This window comes from Schistocerca gregaria, chromosome 8 (genome assembly GCF_023897955.1).
Source record: "Schistocerca gregaria isolate iqSchGreg1 chromosome 8, iqSchGreg1.2, whole genome shotgun sequence".
NCBI classification, from domain to species: domain Eukaryota; kingdom Metazoa; phylum Arthropoda; class Insecta; order Orthoptera; family Acrididae; genus Schistocerca; species Schistocerca gregaria.
The window spans coordinates 255,322,976-255,349,881 of record NC_064927.1 but is presented as its reverse complement, the minus strand read 5'-3'; the positions used below and the strand labels follow the sequence as shown (position 1 = coordinate 255,349,881).

Sequence of the window (26,906 nt, the reverse complement as noted above, 5' to 3'; positions counted from 1 at the left end):
TACCATGGCTGTACCCAAGATCTGTTTGCCTCTGAAAGGTAAAGTAGTTGTTGGTAAGTATAAAGTTGATTAAGGAGAGCAGGAAGAATGTCCTAGGTTTGGAATCAGGCGGGTAATGGCAGTGGAAATGTTCAGTGGGTAATGGCAGAGGAAATGTTCAGCAACAGACAGACCATGCACGTGGGAATGTTGGTATAGAGGCAAGTGCCGTCAATGGTGACAAGCAAGATGTGTGGTGGTAGTGGGATGAGCACAGATGGTAGTCAATTTAGGAAATGGTTGGTGCCTTTAATATAGGAGGGAAGTCTTTGTACTAAATGTTGCATGTGTCGATCAGTTATGGTAGATATATGTTCAGGGGGTGCTTTTAAGCTGGAAACTATGGGATAGCCAGGATAATTGAGTTTGAGGATCTTGGAAAGTAAGTGAAAGGTAAGAGGTGCATGGTTTGTGTGGGATAAAAAGCTCTTTGGATTGATGTTTTAGTCCTTGCGAGGGGCTCAAAGTTTTAAGGAGAAACTATATGTCAGTTTGCTTAGACAACAGCAAATGCAACTGAATCAACCATTTGCTTGTGCCGGAGGAAGTGTGAAGTATTTAAATTTTGACCCAGTGCTGTAGAATAGCTACAGCATACCCGCTCATCTGATTTGTATACAAATGGTCATTACACCATAGGTTATCCGAAATGTTGGCCCCCTTAGCTCTGTGATCAACAGAACCTGACATATGCCTTTCTAAAAAGTGCAAATTCATGCATGGCTTTTTGGAACGTATTTGTACTAAACACTGTTGTTCACTGACCAATGAAAAAGTCAAAACCAAAACTGTTACACCAAAAATTAGATAACCTCTTTATATGTTCATGTAAGACCTTTTGGCAAATAGTGCAAAGCATCAAACCACTTATTTTACACTTGGTTATAGCAAAAATAAGTTATAAAAGCAAAGTAATTAAACTGCACTTTAACAATGTAAATTTGTACAATTACATAATTTTGCAGGTACATTTAGTGATATTCGTGGACAAAATTCTTTCTACTAGAATTTGTAGTAAAGAAGTAATAAATTAAAATATCATGCCTGTTGCTAAAGTTTTACTACATGAGCAGCAAAAATGTAATAAAGTGATAATTTTTTTCCTTCACTCTTTTGTGAGGGGATGTTAACAAAAAAGATTCTGAAAAGATCAGAAATTAAATGACAAGTTCATTGGAAGTCACTAAGTGCTCTCAACACTATGCATAGACACAAGTGCCCAGTAATCATTTGGCACAACTTTTTGCCACCATGTCAGCTCCAGTACATCAGAACGACCACTCAGTCAGTAACTAATGGTCTCACCAAGATTCAGCACACTTCTGGAGCATTGTGGCAGGGGAGCATTGTGACAACTGTGATGTCTGCTTGTCAACACAGCCATGCCAGACTGCAGCATGGTGCTCACAAAGACTATCCATCCAGCTGGCAAGAAGTATTGAAATGGCTCCTGCTCTGGAGCAGCCTACCGCCATGTAACCTGGTTTACAAAAACACACTTATCATCATTACTTGGAGCACTCATCATTGTCTCATTCTACGGAACCACCTACTTCACTGTCTAGCATCAGCTTTGATGCACCGAGGGTAAAACTAGGGCCCTTATAGCCACTGACCAGCTGGAAATCTACCTTGACCAGGCTTCGTCAACCAGACATTGGGTCTAGGGTCCACTCCCTGGATGTCGTAATTTTTGTCACTAGCCACTGCTGGAGTAGGCCTTCAGGAGCCCCCGTCTTGGCACAGCCATGCCAGACTGCAGCATCAGCATCTGAAGCAGCTCTACTGCCAGCCAGGCATATCTATCACGTAAGATCACTCCACTCCCTGACCAGGATGGGTTATTCAGCCACAAGTATTATATGACAACACGTCGATGCTGCTGACCAATTGTTTGACATCCATTCGCTGCCGGTTGACAGAGGACATACGATCTCCTATGTAAATTGAACCGAATACATAAATTAATGTCTCCCAACTTGAATGTAACTGTATTTGCACTTGTCTATCACCTAGACAGTCCTGTGTTGCTACATTTGATGTGAGAAGAGCTAGTGGAAGCTATATTTGGTGTTGTACAATGAACACTTGAAAGACACAGAGCAACACAGCCAATTTCAGCAGCAGCAGTTCAATGACAGCTATCAACAGAAGGGTGCAAGTAAGCGCCAATTATAAAAGTTGTCTGGGCTTGCAAGGTCATTTGGTTTTTCTTTTGCCTGTCTTAACTTTGTGGTATTTTATGTATATTTCTTTTGGCTTCAGATGGTAACAGATTTGGAATATAATGGCATTAAGGGTGAGAAAGTATCTGTCCAGGAGGTGCGAAAGCACTTACTGATCAACTTGCTCAAATGCAAGCGAATAATTTGAAGTTACACAAGGAGCTACAGAAGTTACAGGAGGAGATAAGGGAATGGTCCCCTCCTAGTGTGTCCCTACCCATCCTAGACACTAGTACCTCCACATTAGTTATTCTTTTTCTGGGTAAGTTTGGGTAAGTTAAGGAAAGATGTCTTGACTTTCATCGATACATTACACATGGCCACAGAGTTAGAGGGATGGAATGATGAGCAGCTGTAAGAGCTTCATTAAAGTTAACAGCAGCTGTAAGGGCATATGTTACGTGCCAAGAAAATATGTAGAATGCTTGTTCCTTCCAGGGTTAAGGAAATTTCAACACTGTATTAGCATAAAGCACCAGCAACTCAATTTATTTATTATTCATTAAAGTTTGTGTCACAGTTGCATACCATTTTTTTATTGGTAACTACACTCCTGGAAATTGAGATAAGAACACTGTGAATTCATTGTCCCAGGAAGGGGAAACTTTATTGACACATTCCTGGGGTCAGATACATCACATGATCACACTGACAGAACCACAGGCACATAGACACAGGCAACAGAGCATGCACAATGTCGGCACTAGTACAGTGTATATCCACCTTTCGCAGCAATGCAGGCTTCTATTCTCCCATGGAAACGATCTTAGAGATGCTGGATGTAGTCCTGTGGAATGGCTTGCCATGCCATTTCCACCTGGCGCCACAGTTGGACCAGCGTTCGTGCTGGACGTGCAGACTGCATGAGACGACGCTTCATCCAGTCCCAAACATGCTCAGTGGGGGACAGATCCAGAGATCTTGCTGGCCAGGGTAGTTGACTTATACCTTCTAGAGCACGTTGGGTGGCACGGGATACATGCGGACGTGCATTGTCCTGTTGGAACAGAAAGGTCCCTTGCCGGTTTAGGAATGGTAGAACGATGGGTTCGATGACGGTTTGGATGTACCGTGCACTATTCAGTGTCCCCTCAATGATCACCAGAGGTGTACGGCCAGTGTAGGAGATCGCTCCTCACACCATGATGCCGGGTGTTGGTCCTGTGTGCCTCGGTCGTATGCAATCCTGATTGTGGCGCTCACCTGCACGGCGCCAAACATGCATACGACCATCATTGGCACCAAGGCAGAAGCGACTCTCATCGCTGAAGACGACACGTCTCCATTCGTCCCTCCAGTCATGCCTGTCGTGACACCACTGAAGGCGGGCTGCACGATGTTGGGGCGTGAGCGGAAGATGGCCTAACGGTGTGCGGGACCGTAGCCCAGCTTAATGGAGACGGTTGCGAATGGTCCTCGCCGATACCCCAGGAGCAACAGTGTCCCTAATTTGCTGGGAAGTGGCGGTGCGGTCCCCTACGGCACTGCGTAGGATCCTACGGTCTTGGCGTGCATCCGTGCGTCGCTGCGGTCCGGTCCCAGGTCGCGGGCACGTGCACCTTCCGCAGACCACTGTCGACAACATCGATGTACTGTGGAGACCTCATGCCCCACGTGTTGAGCAATTCGGCGGTACGTCCACCCGGCCTCCCGCATGCCCACTATACGCCCTCGCTCAAAGTCCGTCAACTGCACATACGGTTCACGTCCTCGCTGTCGCGGCATGCTACCAGTGTTAAAGACTGCGATGGAGTTCCGTATGCCACGGCAAAGTGGCTGACACTGACGGCGGCGGTGCACAAATGCTGCGCAGCTAGCGCCATTCGACGGCCAAAACCGCGGTTCCTGGTGTGTCCACTGTGCCGTGCGTGTGATCATTGCTTGTAGAGCCCTCTCGCAGTGTCTGGAGCAAGTATGGTGGGTCTGACACACCGGTGTCAATGTGTTCTTTTTTCCATTTCCAGGAGTGTAGTTTAAAACACTTGTTTTCACTTGCAAACCATTACCTGCATCGTTAATGTTTGACTGTACATAATTTTCACTGAAGATTCAAATGGTTTTTCAAAATATTTATTCATACATCAGGTCAACATAACAAGTGTGATTTGACTGTAATATAATTCCAATGGTACAACCAAAACTTGACAGGCATTTTTAGTTGCATATGCATTAAAAATGACAAGATTTGTGGAAAGAGTTATTGGTGAAATATAAGAGAAAAAACACATCAAGGTATTATCAGGAATAGCTGAATAGTATATCCCAAATACAAAGGGAGTTTTTAGAAAATGTTGTGGAGAGAGTTAGGAAACTTATTATTAATACCTATGAGCTCACATACAATGACAGTACTAATAAAGGCATATTACACGGAGCAGCACAAAATGCACTTGACACATTTCAGCAGGTTTTTCCATCTGATGTTCCCCATAAGGTTCAAGCAGCATTTGAAAAGTCATTAAATCAAGCTGTGGCATATGCAATGTCTCTGTCAGAGAAAGACGCAGTGGCCAGACCTAGTGAGAGTCACATGTTATCATTATGGTTATCCTGGTCACATTCATTGTGACTCCAGGAAACCTTAGTGTGGGAAGTGTAAACATTTTGGACATTTTGAGCAGGAATGTTAGCATAGGTTTTCATATGCACAAGGCAAAGGGACACAGGATGGCATTTGCAATCTAGTGATACACAGAAGTAGGAGAGTTGCAGACACTATATGGCTCTTCCAATAAGTGTAAGTAAAGGGAAACCGTGTGCAAAAAAAGTGGCAGATAATTGTATGACTGGATTTGAAGGGGAAAGTATATGTACATTCTGCTGCGTATGGGGTTGCAGGTATCCTCAGCAAGTCAGGATGTGCTTTAGGTAAGAAATTTACATCTACCTCGTTGTAGACTGAGCGGCATATGTGGGGGTTATGTTTGCTCATTTTGTGTGGCATTGGTGAACTTCCAAGTAAGATGGAAAGACTTCTGGGCTTGTGTGGAAGTGCTTCCTCAAGTTGGCATTAGCTACAATGTCATACTTTGACTGGATTTTTTTGAGTCAACTTTATGCTAAAGTCAATATGAAACAATGTAGAGTACTAGGTGGATGGTGCATTGGTACCAAGAATACCAAACTGTCACAAAGCACACACTTAGGCAAGGGGAAGCCATCTAAATTGGGTGCACAGTCCCTCAGATTTGACTCATGACATAAAATACTTCTATGTACAAGGAAACTAATCAAGATGGACTTCAAAGCAGATTTGCCAGCCAGTAGTTTACGTTTAGTAGAGCCTTTAGGAAGAATGTGTAACTGGATAAAAGACAATGGTTTGTGTGTCCTATGGTACCATGTATAAAGAAGTTGACAGAAGGTAGGTATTGCACATCAGAACCTTAAGTGCACTGCTCTGATAGCTATTCTAGAGCTACTGGAAGAAGAAGAATTGGATAGAGAATTAAATATGGAGTACTCTAAGCCAGGACAGTCTCCTAATGTAGTCACAATTTAGGAGAAAGTGTTGTATTTACAGAGAAATAATAGGGATGAAATGGAAAAATTGTTGGGAGGAATATGCAGAGTTGTTCAACCCTCCTGAACCATTGGCAACAATTTCAATAAGACAGCACGTCATTCCCACTGGGAATGAACCTCTGGTGTACAAGAAAGCATACTGTGTTATATATTATTTCCAATTGGTTATGAAGGAGTTTTCAAATCAACAGATCCTTGAAATGTTTGTAGAATTGTAGAAGAATGTACTGGTCCTATGGGGGGGGGGCAATTGTATAATTGTATCAAAGAAAAGCATGGATGGGAATAAGGCATATCAGATTTGTTCTGAATATTGATGTTTAAATCAGAGAACCACAATAAATACTATAAAAAATTCATATAATCTTCCACAATGCTGATACTTTACAACAATGGATTAGCATAGTGGGTAATATCAGTTGGCAGTAACACTGTAGGGTCGATGCAAGGCTGCATTTACTGTTGTATCTGGTCACTACCATTGTCATTGAAAAATATGCAGGCAACTTTCCAATGCCTGTTACATGGAGTGTTACGAGTTCTGAAACCAAGGCAGTGCAGAGTATACTAGAGTGATATTATAATGTTTTCCAAGAACACATAGTAGGCTTAGAAGACATGTTTAGTCAATTATTTTAAGTACAGTTAAAAATGAGTTTGGAGTAATATAATTTTGTCCTAAAGGAAGTTTGTTATTTATGACTTATTATTGACCAAGATGGTGAGCAAAGAGATCCCCCAACTTTTAGCGGAACACATGCAGAATTTTCTACTCCTTACGTGCAAAAAAGCTAGAGTCTTTTTTAGGTTTTGCTAGTTAATGCTGAAAAGTTTTTCTATGGTCTGCAGAGGTAGTGAGGCTCCTCACACTTCTTCTGAAAAAGGAGATGAAGTTCACTGGGAACAAGATTTCAAAAAAACCTTTGTGCAGTAGAAGTTCTTACTGATGACTGGTACTGTCCTACTATTTTCTGGATCAGTTCATATTGTCAAGCAAGACTATCAACCATACTTAGGGATATGTATTAACTCAGAAGAAGACAGAGCACGGTACCCAACAACCTGTGCTTCCAGGAAGGTAAACAAGGCAGAGAAGCATTACTCCACCACAGAAAAAGACATGCTCAGCCTGATTTATGGTATCACAAATTTCCACTGTTGCTTGCACAGCAAATACTTCAAAATAGAAGCAGATTACACAACATTAAAATGGCTTGTGGTTTTGGGTTGTTTGGCGGAGGACACCAAACAGTGAGGTCATCAGTCTCATCAGATTAGGGAAGGATTGGGAAAGAAGCCGGCCGTGCCCTTTCGAAGGAACTATCTTGGCATTTGCCTGGAGCAATTTAGTGAAATCACGGAAAACCTAAATCAGGATGGCCGGACACAGGATTGAACCGTCGTCCTCCCGAATGTGAGTCCAGTGTGCTAACCACTGCACCACCTCGCTCAGTAAAATGGCTTGTGGCCTGAAGGATCTGACTAGTCACTTAACCAATTGGGTGTTACAGCTTAGTGAATTTTAGTTTGAAGTTATACAGCATCCTGGAAAAATCACTGTAATGACAACAACCTTGGTTGGAAAGTGCATGAAATACAGGGTGTTGCAGATTTTGCAGAAAATGGTGAAAGCAGTTTGTAATGTAAATGCAGCTCTGGGCTGATGATGGGATACTGTGTAAATAAACCAAATATGGATAACATATGGCAGTACCAGCAAGTTTAAGTGATGAGGTATTGAGGCAGGCTTATGATTCCATTTCTTGGAAGGGAATGGATAAAGTCGAACTACGAGATGTGTCTCAGAGTACTATTGGTGGTGGACCTGCAAATACTGTTCCACAGTGAAAACAGGATACTATACAAGCAAACAGAGCATGGATGACATATAGCCATATCAGCAAGTATAAGTGATGTGGTACTGAGGGAGAACTATTGATGGTGGACAAGCAAATGGGTCATGGAGCAGAACACAAAGATCTGTGCACAAAGAGTGGAAGTTAGCCATCAGGAAGCAGCAATTCAGAATTTACTGGAGGACAGACAATAATTCCAAATCATTAGTGTGGATATTCTTGAGACCTCTGTCCAGTACCAGCAGAAAATTTGTACACTTTAACCATATTGATCACTTCTCACACTATGTACTTATGATTGCAGTACCAAATCAACATAGATATCTCACGCAATTGTTAACCATTGAATATTGATGTCTGGGACACCAGAAAGCATGATAATCGATCAAGGTAGTAATTTATAACTGAATTGATAGAGCAACTATGCTGGCTGCTACAAATCAGAAGTTACTGATAAATGCACCATATCCACAAGCTAATGAAAGAACAGAGTAAGTGCACAGGAGCATAGCTGAAATGGTGAGTTACTACTCGAAGAGTCGTCTTAGAATGTGGACACTTTGACACCATAGTAATTCCAGAATTTCTCATCTTGGAAAGATCCCCTAGGCTGTGGCTAAGCCACATCTCTGCAATATCCTTTCTTTCAGGAGTGCTAGTTCTGCAAGGTTCACAGTAGAGCTGCTGAAAAGTTTGGAAAGTAGGAGATGAGGTACTGGCAGAAATAAAGCTGTGAGGATGGGACATGAGTTGTGCTTGGGTAGCTCAGTTGGAAGAGCACTTGCCCATGAAAGCAAAGGTCCCAAGTTTGAGTCTCGATCCGGCACACAGTTTTAATCTGCCAGAAAGTACCACAGTAATTGTTTATAACCCAAAGGTACATCAGAGTTCAGGATTGTCACTCTGTAAGGTTCTCTATGGGTAGAGAATAATTTCCCATTTTGCGTTATGCAAACCATCCTCTGGGGAGGATGTGTCAACTGTTTGCAGTTTTCCAAAACAGTTACGGAATCTGTATTGTCAGGTTAGGAATGCAAATATCAAAGCCCTAGAGTATATTAGATTACTACTTGTTCCATAGATCATGAATATGACACTTCGTAATGATGTGGAATGTGTCAGGTTAATAAAAGTTGTCTATACAAGATATTACATTACACAAAATATTACATGACACTTAATATTTTTTTTTTTTGTGGGGAAATTACCCACTTACTACATCCAAAAATTCATCTAATGAGTAGAAGGAGTTGCCATTAAGAAATTCTTTTAATTTCCTTTTAAATGTTATATGGCTATTAGGTAAGTGACCAAAGACTTTTGTGGCAGCGTAATTTACCTCATCCTGAGCCAAAGTTAGATTTAACCTTGAGTAGTGAAGATCATCCTTTCTCCTAGTGTTTAGCCATGTACACTGCTATTACTTTTGAATTCATCCGGATTGTTAATAACAAATTTCATAAGTGAATATATATATATTGTGAGGCTACAGTGAAGATCTCTAGCACTTTAAATAAGTGTCTGCAGAACGATCTTGGATGAGCTCAAGCAATTATTCTGATTACACACTTTTGTGCAATGAACACTCTTTTACTTAATGATGAGTTACCCAGAATATGATGCCATACGAAAGCAGAGAATGAAAATAGGCGTGGTAAGCTAATTTACTTAGAGGTATATGGCCAAAATTTGCAATGACCCTAATAACATAAGTAGCTGAACTCGATTGTTTCAGCAGATCCCCAGTGTGTTTTTTCCAGTTCAACCCCTCATCAATGCATACACCTAGAAATTTTGAATATTCTACCTTACCTACCGATTTCTAATCAAAGTCTATATTTATTAATGGTGACATTCCATTTACTGTGTGGAACTGTATATACTGTGTTTTGTCAAAGTTTAATGAGAGTTTGTAGCCATACCAGTATGCACTGTATGACAACATATTAAGAGAACGAACTGAGCTGAATTTATGTAGATTCAGGGCTGGTAAATAAATTTGTAATTGAATTCTGTAAAAGTTTGAATCAGTTTCAAAGACTGACAGAAGTGTGAAAAGTGACATATACTGTGCACAACAACAAATTTACCACGCGCAACATGAGTGTGTTGATACGGCACTCTGATATTCATAAGCGATTATATACAGACAAAAATTGGTAAATGTGATGAGAGATTACCTGAATTCTGAGTAATTAAGTGACAATGGAAAGTATATGTACTAATCTGTTCTCTCACAGCACTTTTCTGTCAGTAATGATTAGCATTGATACTTGTTCCAGGGTATGTTACATGTTCACACATCACCGTGCTATGAATGGTGATATGAGGGTCTGATCCAGCCTTCCTTCTACCTGAGGACCAACCCTGTTCCTGACCATTGCTACCATCCCACACACAGCAGCAAGAGGGTTGTCCTCAGTCTCTCCCCACACCTGCCCTGCACCCTCCACTAGACATCATGCTGATATCGCTACCAAGATATCTTCACATTTGTTTATACCTGACTCCATCAATGCAAGACCATATTATATAAAGACACTTTCAGACCTGTCAATAAAATTTTTAAACATTTTTTTTTAAATTGCTGGGTGGAACATAAGGTTAAATTAGCCTTGTTCCAGAATTTCCATGGTGTCCCTTAGGAACCCACACCTGGGTGGGAAGGCTATGCTGATCGGAAGTCCATGGCCACATGAGCCGTTTCCAGAGTTACTTAAACAATTAATGTTAAATTATTCAACTTTATGATCAGTGACGAGTGGTTATGAAGTAGCAAAAGTTGTCAACCGCCACAAGCACATCCCATTCAGTAATATTGTAGTAAAACAGGAAAGTCATTTTTTATTGTAATTTTGGCTCCAAATTGTCTGAAGAAAGAATAAGAGTTATGCATACATTGGTACACCATAACTGCCAGAACCTGTAGCAGTTCCACAGCCAGGTAGAATTGCCTACCATGCGAGGTCGCTCTGTTCGCGGGCTGCACTGTGTGTGGCAGTTGCAGGTGACTACACAACACGTACTAACTGCTGGATGGTAATAGCCATAGGATCTCCACTGAAGACTGAATCTAGTAACTCAAATGTTCTCAAGCTGAATGTGAGACTGAATTTTCTCTTTCTTACCAACTAGTGAACATTGCACCACTAAAACTCAATTATGAATTACACTGTCTTGAGATGTGTACATATTTTTCAACTTCTTTTCTCATTGTGTTAAACCTTTAATGTAAGATTATCTATCCTAATAAGAAGTTATAAGAGCATTTTAAATTTGATCAGGAATCATATGGAATACTGAAAATCATGTTTTTGTTTCTCCTGGAAGCTGTTAGATAGGCAACTTGCTTCTGGAATCAAGTGAATGTTTCAGTTGTTTAGTGATAAAGTGAACCTAACTTACCTCCACAACGCAATTTACAGATAATACTGTTGTACATGCAATTGTGCAAAATGGTGGTGATATGCAGGTAGACATTCAATGAATTAGTTACTTGCAGAGGGACTCACAATTGCCCCTTAATAGAAATGAATCAAACACTTGCACCTAAATAGGCAGAAAGTTTGGTTATTGTTCAGTTACACTGGAAACAATAACAAAAATAATAGACGCACATGACAGAACTGACCAAATGTGGAATTAAAAAAAAAAGAAAACAAAACAAAACAAAACAAAAGTTTGTGAAATTGAAATTCTATAGGAAAATTTTATAATTCACCCATGTGAGAGGTGGATTACCATGCTCTTGTTTGACTATACCTGAGTACTATTAATCAGTATGGGATGCTTATCATACAGGATTAATAGAAGAGATGGATAAATAGTACATTTCATCACTGGTTACTTTTGTAAATCTGAAAGATACTTACCACACTCCACAAGTGTACACTATGGTAGAGGCAGTAAGCAGCATGGAAAATGTTTAAGTTAAAGTTCTTAGAGTACTTATTCTGTAAAGTCAGACAACACATTACCTCTTTCCACACCCATCTTGCAAAAGACCATGATTGGAAAATTAAGCAAATTCTAACTCAAACAGAGGTGTGGACCTAAGAGATCCTCTGCTCCATGTTACAAGATGACTTAGAGAGAGATGGGGGGAAAAGGGTAGAGAATATGGGAAAAGGAAAGTACAGTGTAGGAGTGAAACAGAAAATGGCAGGGAAGAAATTGAAAAATCCAAGGCCTTCACCTGTGACCACACCGGTCCACATTACAAGCATGGTCTGCAAATTGTCTATGCTCCAGCTCTGAAGCAGACACTCCCTTGGCAGACCCAGGTGAAAACATTATGATAGACATGGTATATCAACCACAACAAGTTGGATTGTTTTCAAAACATGTTGATCTGTTTTGAAGAGGAATGCCAGCTGGCACCATGGAAACATGTGGCATCAGCTTCATCATGAAGCATGCCAGACTCAAGGTAAGCAGCACACACATCCTGGTCAACAGCGCCACAATTGAATAAATGCTTATAAACATGCAGACATATCTTTGGTTGAAAATGCTCACGTCTGTTCAATACATTTTACTGATTCAGATTATGAAAGAGATTTGAAATGTGACTGTTGAATATTTTTTAGAAATGCAAGCTGAAGACTCATGCTGTTCCAACTCTAAACCTTCCCTCACCCAGTGATGTTTATAATGTAGTAATGAGGCTAATAAGGAGAGAAATATTTGGGCACAAAACCGAAGCCACTGTTGAAGAGATTTTACAGGTAAATATACCACCAACTAATGAAGAAATTATTACCAGACAAAACGTTAACCATGAAAACAAACACTGCTATGAACGCAACAATGCATGCTTATGCTAACAATTAGAAATTATGGAAACGGAGATAAAAGACCTTATGCAGAAGAATGAAGATTTACAGGAATATCCCTTTCAGTGTAGTGCCGACTTACTGAAGTTAAAACGTGCTCAAAAAGTGATTCAGGGCTATTAATCTAACTGTCGACAGGAAGCAGTTATGAAAGGACAGAGTTCTACTGATCATCTGAAGATGTTGCAAAGGTTGCAACTTTAGGTTGCCTATCATACAAAGCATTAGCTTTTGTCAGGAATGTATTGAAATATCCTCTTCCTAGTGCAGTCGCTATTAAAAGAAGACTCAGGCAGTATTGCATTCCATCAGGTTTTACTGATTTCAGCCTTAGTGTTTTGAAAACTCAATCAAAGTTATTAACAAAATTTGTAAAAGACATAATTCTTAGCTTTGAAGAAATGAACATAAACAGTGAAATATCTTTTGACCAGGTAAAGGAGATTATCAGAGGACCTCACAACAATGCTCAAGTTATTGTCATCAGAAGTTTCGTTATTTTAACTTTGGCCCAGCCGTTTCTAACAACTTGTGGAATTAAATGATTCAAGTAACAAAAAATGTTGAATTTAATGTGAGAGCACAATATGCCCACAAGTAACAATGAACCACTTGCTTGTTGCTGGTGTGAAAGGCAAACTGTAAGGAAAGCAGCTGAGCAGTTTTCTCTTCCTGTAGGGCAAGACATTTGCCACAGACTTCCTGACTTCAGTTATGTTTATGAGGCTACAAAAGTCATAAACAACGGATCTGGTGTACTGAACCCCAGACACAAATTAAAAAATGCATATGGAAATTATTTACCAGACCAAAATAACACTTTGGAAGAACTATATGATCTGATTTTCACAATTAGGGTAATAAGATGAAAAAAAAGAGGGAGAGAAGAAGATCAGCTTACAAGTGACTGTTGTATTTGTTCTGTACCAAAAAGTTATGAGAAAACAGAAAGGAGCAAACTCAAAAAATACAATAAAAGAAACTTAATGATGACTTGCTTCCTTCTCAGAAAAGGTTTCTAATGTCTATGGCAACATAATTAACACTGAAAGGCCATTGGTACATCATGTCTTCAAGATGCAATCAAGATATGAATGAGAGCTACTTTTACAAAGTAAGAGGACTAAGGAGATTCTACAACCATCCTTTGCCTACTGTCTCCCAAAGAATTAAGTCTTTGATTTCAAGTCATAATGTGAGCAAAATCCTATCAGATAGTACATGCAAGAATGAGAAAGAATTTGACACCTTAAGTGTCAATATGCTGCCATAAACTTGAGATACGACTGCAGGACCATCATCTTCTGACAAGCAAGCCTCATTATCTACAGGGAAGTTGAAGCGATTGTTCCAAAGGTGGAAAATTTTTGAACTGTACCAAGGAGAAAATGTTAAAGATTTACATGAAACTGTTGAGTTGTTAGAGATGATTGCAGGATATCTTGCTTATAGAGTTAAATGCAGATACTCTGAATTAGCACAACTGTATGGTAAACTATCTGATCATGTAGATGTTTCAGGAAAGAACTAGGTTCAGACAATTTCAAGAGGGTCTTTAATGAAGCCAAGTGAAAGTTTTAAGTGCTTCGATTTGAAAATGGAAAAAAAAGTATTTCACCAATTCCATGGTCGTTTCATTAATTGTCACCCAAAAGTTTCTGTAAGATTAAAGGACATTGTAAATGAGAAGTATCCAGGTAAACTACACTTTGCTGCAAAATAATAAAATCGGAGAGTGAACAATGACAAAAACTGAAAAAGATGAAAAAGCTGTAATATAATTTCCCATAAAAGAAAAAGAAAACCTGGTAATACAGTTAAATAGTTTAAAATGATGTTACAGGTTTTTTTTCCATCTACAGATCTTTATGGTCTAAGCCTGTGTGAGCCTCTTCCCCCAGAAAAACAAAATCATTGCCCTTTGAGATGCTAAACCCGATTGATGTCCTTCATAGGCTGAGAGCACATCTCAATATCAGAGGAAATGACACAATAATAGTCATATATACAGAGATTTTTGGTGCTGTGGTACACATGTAAACTCAAATACGATGAAAGTTTTATAACTAATAAAGAGCATGTCAGAGGACATCTGGAAAGTGTCTTTTTCAAAGGATGTCACTGTGATAGAGGAATTCATTACTCCAGTTTTGGAACTTTAAGGCAATCTAAAAGAAAAGACTACTCTAAAAGATATTCAACAGAATGGCATGGTGATGGAAGACCATAAGGACCTCACATTGCCATATTGCTACTATGGCAGATAGTAAGTGAATATTGGACCTACGTTGCCAGAAGAAGTAACAAAATGGATTGTTGCCCTCAACCATGAGTACATAGTATTGCTGATCCAAGAACAACTACCATTCACACCAAATGATACAAGGAGACAAAACTTGAGAAATGAAGTCAGAAACCACACATTTATGCTGCATGTGTTGAACTACATGCAAGGTTCTTCAAGCCAAGTACAACTGACTCCCTACCCAATTTGATCACCATAGAGAAAAACAGACATTTGGAGACCAGTAAGTTTCCACTGGGAATTCAATGGGCATGTCTAAATTGCTGTAAAGAAAGGAGAGTGTTCAACAACTATTACGCTGTAAGACTGATTGCCCAATAACTGCATTGCACTCTGTCTGACTCACACAGTAATTCTTCCCATATTTAGAAAGAATTCTGGAGGGGTATCAATCAATGGACCCATTCCATAATCAACATGTTTTACATTGTTTTTCCTTATCCACAGCAATGATGCTAAAACAATACTGTATACTTTGATTACATTTCAACCTGACAGTGATGAGGTTGAATGCATCAAACAACTCAGCAACAGAACTGCAGAATCATGACAGCTAGCAAGTATACAGAGTTAGGATGTCCAGGATAACGACTGTAAATTTTATAATGGCAAACACCAACCAGCTAAGTTACAATGCAGGCACCCATGTATGGAGTTTGACATCTTGTAAAAGGTTAGGCCATCATAAAAATTATTAGAATAATCCTCTGGTCCATACTAATTATTATGTCACTTGGCAGCCCTCGGATACAAAGTCAAGGATGGAAATCCCATATGAAGGAGAGAAAAGCACAGAGGCAATGTCCATGTACTTTGAGTGACACACTTTCACAGTTGTGAGGAACAGATTGACAATAAGTACTTCTGACACAAGGAACATGATGAGTTGCCTGATTAAGTCCATACCTTGATAGAAGTAACTACATTGCAATATCACATAGATCATTAGGAAGTGATAGCACAACCAGGACACAAGGCTGCACCTCCACCACCTTATGAAGGACCACAGACTAGACCTGTATCCAGGAAGCTACAGGCCACTATGAATCAGTAGTTCACTGTTTTGCAAGAAAGGGGAGCAAGACCGCATGCTGTGGTGTATGGTTACAGTTAAAGGCTGACAGGATGCAGATAACTGGCTTAATTCCCACCAGCAACAACTGCTTTTCTTCTGACATTTGATATTTCTGGAAAGTTCTGGGACTTGATTAGGGAATAATGTAATTGTACATTTTTGTACCACATTTACCTTATTACAGGATGAGGTTTTCCTACATATGTCATTCAAAAAATATGGGGTCATCTCCATTTGCATGTTAAACTGTTGCTGCCAAGATTAACATTTATACATTGTTTACTACATTAATATAGGGGTCATCTTGCATTTACAGATGAAGCTTTGACTATTAAGGTTTTGTAAAAATTTATTTTAAAGAATTCCACAAGGTAGGTCTCAGCAAACAATACTTTTGTTCAAACAGGCTCAAGATTTCCTGATACAATGAAGCATTTGATACAGTATTAACTTTGCTCTAACACTCATGGCATTTGACTTGTGGCACTATGCAATGGGGACACAAGAAACTATGAACTAATCACTACAACAATCTAAGTTCCTGCTTTAAAAATTGGCAATTTTTTGAAACAAGGGAGGAAATAGTATTGAATTCTATGAACTTACAAATTTTGTTGTATCTAAACAGGTCTTCAATAAAAGTTTTCATTCATGTATGGACACAATATACCAGTACATACATTTATGCTGCTTTTTAAATAAAGGTAACACTCAAAGGCAAAAATCTTGTCCTCCAAAAACCATCACTTGAGTCTGAACCAAAGTCAATATTTTACTTGACTGTGAAAAATTAATGATTTATGAAGAGAAATAGCTTGAAGGTGGTTCTATGACTGCTCTGCCGGGAACTTAAGAGTGAATTGCAGAGTAATCATGCAGCTGTACATGTAGATGCTTCACAAGCATTCGAGGAGATTTATGTCCCACATTTATAGCCTTTTCAAATGTGAATCTGAAAGTGATACTTCCATTTTTGATGTATTGAAGACTCAAGAATGAACTGCAGAAGCACTTGTCAGCAAGATAACTGTATAGAGCATACTAAACAAAAATATTAGAGCTATAGAAACATCAGGAATTTTCTTTTTTTTGTGCTGACTGAAAATCAATGAGATCGCAAGAAACCTGTAACATGAATAGATGAGTGTTTTGACAACTATGTTTTAAAGCACTCCATGTTTGACATGTATAGAAGAAGAGAATATTCAACATCTCAAAAACTTGTTACAATTATGGCTGAGTAAATTGGCTTCAAATGCAGCGCTTCATCAATGCAAAAAATTTAAAATATATTGGTTTCAAATATGTTGCAAGAAGTGATATATAATCAGCATGAACCACGTTCATTATAAAGATGCACAATACAAGAGGAGGATATAGTTCTACACTGTATTACATCGATGAAACATGGGGGAACAACAATCATTCCATGAATACCTGCTGAAAAATGAGTGACAGCACTGGTAGTTTTAAAGTTCCCACAGGAAAAGGTTCTCGGATACTTATTCTGCATGCTGTCTCTTCTTCTGGTTTGGTTCCTGAGGGTAAACTTGGATTTAGATGTAAGAAAATCTGCAGTGACTACCATTCGGAAACAAACACTGTCACTTTAAAGAAGTGATTCATTGAACAATTCTTGCCATACCCAAGAATAATTGCTGTGCCAGTTATCATTCAGCTGCTGCAGAGAAATGACAAAGTATGAGCACCAAGGAAGGGTATATTGTGCTCTGGCTGTAAAATAAAAGTATTCCGGACAATGTAATCCAGATTTGTGCTGAAGTCCTGCAACTCATTAATTTATAAGTCGTGCGACAGAATGTACAAATTTGACTTTCTTGCATGTTAATGTGGTCACACAGTTTTGCATTTACCTGCATATTACTGTCAGTGTAATCTACAGAATTAATTTGCGACATGTTACAAGTTATATGGGGAAGAAAACAAAACATTTAAGACAGCAGAGACTGAAAGGCTTGTGCTTGATGCAATAGACAGTACCCTCCTTCAGTGTGTGCATGGCACACTGTGTGTGTCACACTGAGAAGTTTCAGAAATAAGACTTCCACAGGGAGTTGGATATGGATAAAAGCATTTAACCTACCATCCTAAATTTACAATCAGATAGTTTGGACATGGACATAGATAGCAGATTGTATTATGATGTAGATTTTGAAACAAAGTAAAGTAATGATCTTTCTTGGTTTTAAAGACTCATGGTTTAAAATTTTTTTGTCAACATATCAATTGCATACACTGCGCATGAAAACTTCCTAGCTTTCATTAATCCAAATACTTAGCCTGTGAAGAATTCAGACTATTATGTTCAACACAATGCCCAAGGAAAAGTTAAGCTTTTCGCAACCTGTTGTACAATTCACAAGAATGCAGCTGGATAAATTCATCAAAAGCTCCAGTATTTTGACATGTAAACTGGTGTCATTTTCATGGTATGATTGCAAAAATGAAAGGGAGAGTTACCTGTCAAGATATCGTTTGTTTATGATGTTATCAGTCAGTGTTCCATTGAGTTATTCACAGAAGATGGTTAATAGTCAGCTTGTTCAATCGATCATAAATGCATTCTCCCATTATAATGTCGAACGAGTTAGTTTAAACTCATAACACTTATTTACATCAAAATTGTGATAACACACTGACAATTTTTATGACAGTCTTTTGCACTACTGTTTGCTACCAGTAATTCTTTTTTATGCCTTGATTTACATCAAACTGCTGTGAAACACGCACACGTATGTGCATTATACACATTTAAAAAATTATATGGCGTAGAAGCAGCTGTCAAACAAATATAATGATTTTGGTTTGAGTTTCAAGTTTATTTTGCTAAATATTAAATTTTTATTTATAATATAGTCCAAATCACAGTAAGTAGCAATTATTGCAACTATTTTTGATGATCTTGTCATCAGACTATTGTTGCTTTGAGAAAAATTGTATATGACATCTTCAAAAAGCTGTATCAGCAGTTCTGGCCTTCTAACATCACAGAGACAATTGCTGTGGAGCAGTGACCACAACCTCAAGACTCATAAGTAAGATTTCTCTCGTGTAGACGAATGATCGAAGTCGGTTTTAAAATGTATCATTACCTGATAGATTTGAACGTACACTCCTGGAAATGGAAAAAAGAACACATTGACACCGGTGTGTCAGACCCATCATACTTGCTCCGGACACTGCGAGAGGGCTGTACAAGCAATGATCACACGCACGGCACAGCGGACACACCAGGAACCGCAGTGTTGGCCATCGAATGGCGCTAGCTGCGCAGCATTTGTGCACTGCCGCCGTCAGTGTCAGCCACTTTGCCGTGGCATACGGAGCTCCATCGCAGTCTTTAACACTGGTAGCATGCCGAGACAGCGTGGACGTGAACCGTATGTGCAGTTGACGGACTTTGAGCGAGGGCGTATAGTGGGCATGCGGGAGGCCGGGTGGACGTGCCGCCGAATTGCTCAACACGTGGGGCGTGAGGTCTCCACAGTACATCGATGTTGTCGCCAGTGGTCGGCGGAAGGTGCACGTGCCCGTCGACCTGGGACCGGACCGCAGCGACGCACGGATGCACGCCAAGACCGTAGGATCCTACGCAGTGCCGTAGGGGACCGCACCGCCTCTTCCCAGCAAATTAGGGACACTGTTGCTCCTGGGGTATCGGCAAGGACCATTCGCAACCGTCTCCATGAAGCTGGGCTACGGTCCCGCACACCGTTAGGCCGTCTTCCGCTCACGCCCCAACACAGTGCAACCCACCTCCAGTGGTGTAGTGACAGGCGTGAATGGAGGGACGAATGGAGACGTGTCGTCTTCAGCGATGAGAGTCGCTTCTGCCTTGGTGCCAATGATGGTCGTATGCGTGTATGGCGCCGTGCAGGTGAGCGCCACAATCAGGACTGCATATGACCGAGGCACACAGGGCCAACACCCAGCATCATGGTGTGGGGAGCGATCTCCTACACTCGCCGTACACCTCTGGTGGTTGTCGAGGGGACACTGAATAGTGCACGGTAGATCCAAACCATAATCGAACCCATCATTCTACCATTCCTAGACCGGCAAGGGACCTTTCTGTTCCAACAGGACAATGCACGTCTGCATGTATCCCGTGCCACCCAATGTGCTCTAGAAGGTGTAATTCAACTACCCTGGCCAGCAAGATCTCCGGATCTGTACCCCATTGAGCATGTTTGGGACTGGATGAAGCGTCGCCTCACGCAGTCTGCACGTCCAGCACGAACGCTGGTCCAACTGAGGCGCCCGGTGGAAATGGCATGGCAAGCCGTTCCACAGGACTACATCCAGCATCTCTACGATCGTCTCCATGGGAGAATAGCAGCCTGCATTGCTGTGAAAGGTGGATATACACTGTACTAGTGCCGACATTGTGCATGCTCTGTTGGCTGTGTCTATGTGCCTGTGGTTCTGTCAGTGTGATCATGTGATGTATCTGACCCCAGGAATGTGTCAATAAAGTTTCCCCTTCCTGGGACAATGAATTCACGGTGTTCTTATTTCAATTTCCAGGAGTGTATAATACGAAGTACTGAAGGCAAATGAGCCTGACTGTTGTCCACAGCAACAAAGTTTGGCAATCCGAACTTCATTTGCCTGCTCTCTGCTGCCATGCATGCACAAACCTCGTCCCCTCCACAGTTCCCTATCACTCTGCCCATCTATGTGAAATCGCCATCCTACGTGGGCTACAGTTCACAGGATGTCTCAAAGTTTGAGAATTGGACTGGATCGTGATTGTCATCTTTCACATCTTTCATTTATGTATTACTTGCTGTTGTTACATATGACCTGCACCCTGGAAGATAATGCCATCTATGTTTCACTGTTGCTGAAGCTCAGCTTGGTTGATAACTATTATGAGTGTGAGGAGGGGAATGTTGAGTGGGCGCAAAATTTTACTGTGCTGCCAACTATGGAAATCTAAACTGTGTACTTTGGCTTTTTATGAACGTGTATCATGTTTTAACTGCATTTTCTGTGAATCCATTTGTACTCAGAATCAAACTGACTTTGAAATTGGACAAATAATCAACAATAGCATATGCAGCAATGTTGTCAATGCTCACTGTGAGGTATGACGGGAACAATATGGAGTGTCAGCTGCTGTTTCTACACAACTGATGAGAAAGCAGCACACAGGCTATACATTTGGAAGCAAAGGACATTCTAACGTTCAGCACAGAAATGAAATCTGCTATGTGTTCAGAAGAGAAAAAAGAAATCACAACAAATTCAGATGAAACCCCCAAATATTTGTGACAAAGATGATATGTGTTTCACAGATGTCCTGTTATGATGATGATGATGATGACAAATAGTGGTACTACAGACAATAGACTAGCTAAACAAAACAGGCAGTGAAGATAAAAATTAATGTAAACAAATTCTTTTTGTTTATTTTATTTCTCCATGTATTATCCAAATGCAGATAACTAATAAATGACATAAGCTTAGACAAGGTGTTATGTTAACCTTTTAGGCAGATACCTAACACCAGGAAAAGTTTGTAATTTCGATTAGCCAGAATATGTTAAAAAATAAATTGTTTTCAAGATGTTTGTTATGAAAGGGGGGAGGGGGGGGGATCTTATATTCAGGGTCATCTTATACTTTGGTAAATACATCATGTATAAATTGGAGCACTCTATGCTATGGCAGACAGCAATTTTTGAACATTTAGTAATTGATTCCAGGTTATTCTTAGCAATATCAGTGCAGATCTCTATGTGGTAGTAAGAAATTTTGCCGTAGCTTTAATACTAATTTTAACAAGCCATTACATTCACAAAGAATTGAAATCTATGGTTCCACATAGACAATACCTAAGCTCTAGTACAGTAAGTTGATCATTCATATAGTAGTGTGGATGGTACTTTGCAGTATTCCGTTAAGTTCACATGTGTTATCCTGAGACAGTTTACATTTATGAGCAGCACAACAAGGTTCAGATTTAGTTTTCAGTGGTACTGTGGTAGAAAATGGTGAGAGCATCCTTAGGATAGGCTCAATCACATAGATATGAACTGTGGGGGTGAATAGACATGGAAGAGCTGTATAGGGTCTGACTAGTATGTTTCATGGAATACAAATTACAATTCAAGCACAGATAAGAGTAGGCATAAGCCAAGTCTAGATTGTGAAGCAACCAATGTTTATTTCACAATGTTGGCAATGAATTATATGTAATAGTACCAGCAGGAGAAATGTTAACCTAAGTATGAATGAGAATCTACCACACATACCACTTTTTTGTTCAGTGGTGTGAGGTACGTGGTCAATACCATCCCACACTATCCCTTTCCTGCTTTCATTCAATATAGCTAAAAAAAAGGAATGCTCATTGGATAAAATTTATCTCTGTCCTCTATTTTTCTTTGTTCCTTTTTCACCAGCAGTATCTGAATTAAAAATAATTGAAAAAGACAAAAGTCTTGGACAAATATGTTAATCGCATTTATCAAAATCTATATTTTATTTCTCAAGAAATTAAGTGTACTAAAATGTAAGGAAATGATAACAAAGAATATAGCTAAATATCAAAAACTATAGAACCATTTGTGCAAAAATATGTTAAAACTTTATAGGAAGAGCATTAATTTGTGTACAGCGTCAAATAGAATTATCATTCTATTGCCAAATTTTATACCTTTTTCAATACTGAAATCCAAAAACTGAGCTTCCATAACATGGCCTGGTGCAACAATGGTGTGATTACAAGTAAGATTTGGAGAATAAGCATTTGGATAACCTGGTGACATAACAGTTCCCTCAATCCTGTCTGAGATTATTCCTCCACATCCATAATTCCATAAGGCCTGTAAAAGTAAATGACATTAATTTATTCACCACATGAGCATCTAAACATAATAACTCATAATTTATAAGCTATTAGATACACTGTTATTCAGAATAAACCCAAATGTAATTTCCAAGAACATGTGGAGTAACAAAGGGTACAACAGTATCAATTGTTATGACACTATGACAATTTTATAAGCTGCTGTGGTTGATCTCTAGGAACACTGAATTGGCTAAATTTTGTGTGATAAATAAGAAACATATATTAATTTTTTTGAACCAGTAAGATTTGGTATATCTGTACCAATTTCAACCTCACTTAACACATACATGATTAAATGGTATAAAAATACTGTGGCAGTAAGACACATCTCTCAATTGTCATTGTGGATGCTGGATCTTAAATAAGATGTGACTTCCAATTAGTTTGGCTATGTGTTTCTTTGATAGGTGCCTGCTTACCTGTAAAAATATTTTCTCATGACTTAAGAGACACCAGTACACAAGGATAAATGTCAATATTGCTGCAAGCCACACATAAACATATGTATACTATTCTACCTTTGTCTTCCATCAAACTCATTACTGTTGGGCCTCTCTCTACCTAGGATTTGAGTGACAAGCGCTTCCCCAATGTATCTCTCTCTTTTCTACAAGGAAGTAATTGTTAGTTCAGAAAACTAGGAAATATTTCACAGTTACATTTACATGTGTCTAGTTGGAGAGCTGCATATTTTGCCTCCTGAAGTTAAGTCCTACAGGCATTTCTGTCTCATAAATTATTAACTTTTATGTTTGTATATTTGCATTGATAGTGATAATCTGATTTATTAAAGCATTGACACACAATACCTTTAACAACCAAGCCTCAAATTTTTGCTTCAGTTGTAAAAAGTTCATTCCAGATGAATAAAAACTATCAACGCACAGAGAGTGTGACCTTTCACAAAGATCTACAGAGAAATAGATGATATTCTCTTTGTGGACCAGTAAATCAGAATGGAAACACCAACTCTGATTAGATTACAGCTGAGAATTATGAAAGAATTCTCCCTTTATGATTTAGAAAACCTTGAGGAGCATCAAGTGCAATTACAACTTAACAAAAGTTCAGTGGCAGCCCAGTACGGGTAAGAAACCTTGGAGAAATGTTAGGCACAATTACAAGTTAACAGAAAGGAAAAAAAAGTGACGGGGGGGGGGGGGGGGGGGGGGGGGGGGGGGCTGTTCAAAAGTTGTTACTAATCATAAAAGCTTATGGAAATTGGCATATCTATGCATATGGGACAATGATTGTTACCCGTTTCTGGAGAGAGACCATTTTTCATAAGATGATGATTCAAACAATATTTTTTTAATTTTTTAAAATTCCTGAAATATGCTTTAGGTTATTGAATATACAACCCTAACATAGATTATAACAACAATGGATTATTTTCACTGGGGACATGGGCAAAATTTATGTTTTGTTTGACTCTTAAACTTTTAAGTGGGCATGATGCATATATCCATCCATGCTCTGCCATTGCATAGTGAGTTCGACGGATATATCTGTCCACTGCGTTCTGTGGCTATTAGCTAGTGAGAATGAGTTATCGGCCTGCCGTTGACACTGTGGTATTAGTTGAGCTTTGTCCACTAGATGGCAGGTCTTGTCACGCAACACAGCATGTTTTAGGCTAGTTGTAACATTGTCCACCCGAGTGGGTATCGAGAAAATGCGTCCTGTGAAGCAGTCGCAAAAGCGCACCGTTTTAATCTGTGTTTACTGCAATGTTAGTGAGTGATCTTTTGCAATGGTGAAAAGAAGTTGTTTATCAGATTTGGATATTGAGAAGCTGCTTTTAGAAAGTGACGATAATTTCAGTGACAGTTCTGAAAGTTTTCAAGATACAGATATTGAGGCTAGTGAAAGTGACTTCGAGTCAGAAACATCTGACGAAGACACACTACTGCAGCAGACAGTACCTAGTGAATTTGTGGGTGCTAGTTCAGTTCATATTCAATAATTGTTCAGTGGTAATAGTGGTACAGTTGTGCCCCTAAAACAAAACGATGTAATGAGTTGTTTTATGTGTTTTCTGGATCATGCTTTCTGCACAATGATAGCTGAACACACAAACTTATATGCAGAACAGTTCACAGCTTCTCTTCCCAATTTAGCAGCACGCTCCAGGGTTCACAGCTGGCATTATACTACACGTAAGGAGGTAAAACACTTATTGGAATGCTTGTACTTCAAGGAGTTCTTCACAAACCAGACCAAAAAATGTACTTTTCAAAGAGGGAATCAGTTGACACACATTTTTCAGGAAAGTGATGAGTGAAAAGCGGTTTCATCTTCTATTAAATTCCCTCTACTTTGCTGGCAATACCTCACATGATCCACTAGGAACTATCAGCAGAAAACTACTCAAAATTCACCGCATTATGAAGCATCTGCAGCGTAAATTCAGATCAGTGTACATGCCAGAAAGGAACATCACCTTTGAAGAATCGTTGTTGCTCTGGAAAGGACGGCTTGGATGGTAGCAACATATTCCATCAAAGCGTAGCAGATTTGGCATCAAATTGTACGAACTCTGTGAAAGCAGTTCCGGGTATATATGGGACTTTATTGTTTATACTGGAAAGGCCACTAATTATGGTAGCCACTATCCAGATGAAAAAATAACCTCTTGCATTGTTTTGGAGCTTGCACATGATCTACTCGGGAAAGGTCACTGTATTTATCTTGACAACTGATACACCAGAACAGATTTGGTGGACAAACTAACCAGCAATAACATCGATGTTGTTGGCACAATGTGGCAAGACAGGAAGGGGTTCCCTGACATCGTAAAAAAAGAAAAACTGAAGAAAGGGGAGTACATAACAGGGTACAAAGTCAAGCAAATGCTAATGAAATGGAAAGACAAGAGAGACATTGTTACAGTCAGCACCTTCCATGACGATACATTTGTGAATGTAAACTTGAAGAAGGGAATTGTTCAAAAGCCACAAGTTGTCGTTGACTACAACAAGAATATGGGGGGTATGGATAGGTGCGATTCTCAGTTACAAAGCTACCAGATGGCCAGAAGCAGACTGAAAAAATACTATCGGAAGCTTTTCCGCCACTTGTTGGACATTGGATGCTACAATGCATACATTCTGTACAAGAAGCATAGTGGCGAACAAAGTAGAATGAGCTTCCTGATTATTCTTGGTGAACAGTTGACCATATCTTCACCACATCAAGGGACATCAGTAGGACGCCCACCTCGAACACCAAAACCAACATGCCTTACAGCCAGGCATTTTCCAGACCTTCTGCCACCCACAACGAAGAAAAGACCAACAAGGAGATGTGTGGTGTGTATGAGAAAAGGCCTTCGCAAAGAGACTTCATACTGGTGCGCAGAATGCAAAGTTTCCTTGTGTGCACCACCTTGTTTTAAAATGTGTCACATTGAAAATGATATGTAAAATTGTGAAAATACAGTTTTCTTAACTTCTGAAATATATTTTAATAATTTCCACCCAATATCAATTTAAATTCAACAATGAAAACACAAAGGAAAACGTGAGAATAGTGTGCAGCTGCACCGCGAATGGGCGCGCTGGCGTTTAACACCTTTAGAAGTAATAGGCAAACCTTTTGTAGGAGAACCTCTGATTAAATTTTTCAATTGGCCCTGAACAACCTACTGTTGATTACGATCTTAATCAGGAACTAGTTTCCAGAAATTTAGTTGAAAAGGCACAACAAAGAGTAACTAAACATAATTAGGATACAGTTGAACCTCAGTACAAGGTTGACGACCTAGTTCAACTAAAACAACATCTTCATAGCTCTGCTAGGGAAATGTATACGAGGGCAATGAACCATGAGGCCTACTCACAAAAGACAAGGGGGGCATGTCCAGTTTTGCTAAGGATATAGGGCAGGTGTACCTACATAGAGATATGATGACCTGTGGCTTGATGAATAGGGAGGTTTTATGATGGAGTGTACCTATCAGAATGGAAGGAGGAAGTGCACTCATAGGGTCAACCCACAGGTAAGGTATAGGTATGATCCTATGGAAAAAAGACAGTACTGTGACAGAAGTCATACATTTTATAGGCATTATTCTGGTAAGTTTGAATTCTACATATCACTAGCATTATTATGTGTTATGAGTGCCAGAAAGAACACTTTCATTTGCCCAGAGTTCCTTCAGACTA

At 39.6% G+C, this 26,906-nt stretch overlaps 1 protein-coding gene across 1 annotated transcript in view; it reads right to left on the bottom strand.

Annotated features, from left to right (window-relative positions):
* Positions 1-26,906, bottom strand: part of LOC126285431 (cubilin-like) — a 1,398,426-nt gene that overhangs the window by 134,098 nt on the left and 1,237,422 nt on the right. The window contains exon 55 of the mRNA XM_049984811.1: positions 22,546-22,714. Coding sequence (XP_049840768.1) covers positions 22,546-22,714 — 169 coding nt within the window. The remainder of the gene's footprint in view (positions 1-22,545; positions 22,715-26,906) is intronic.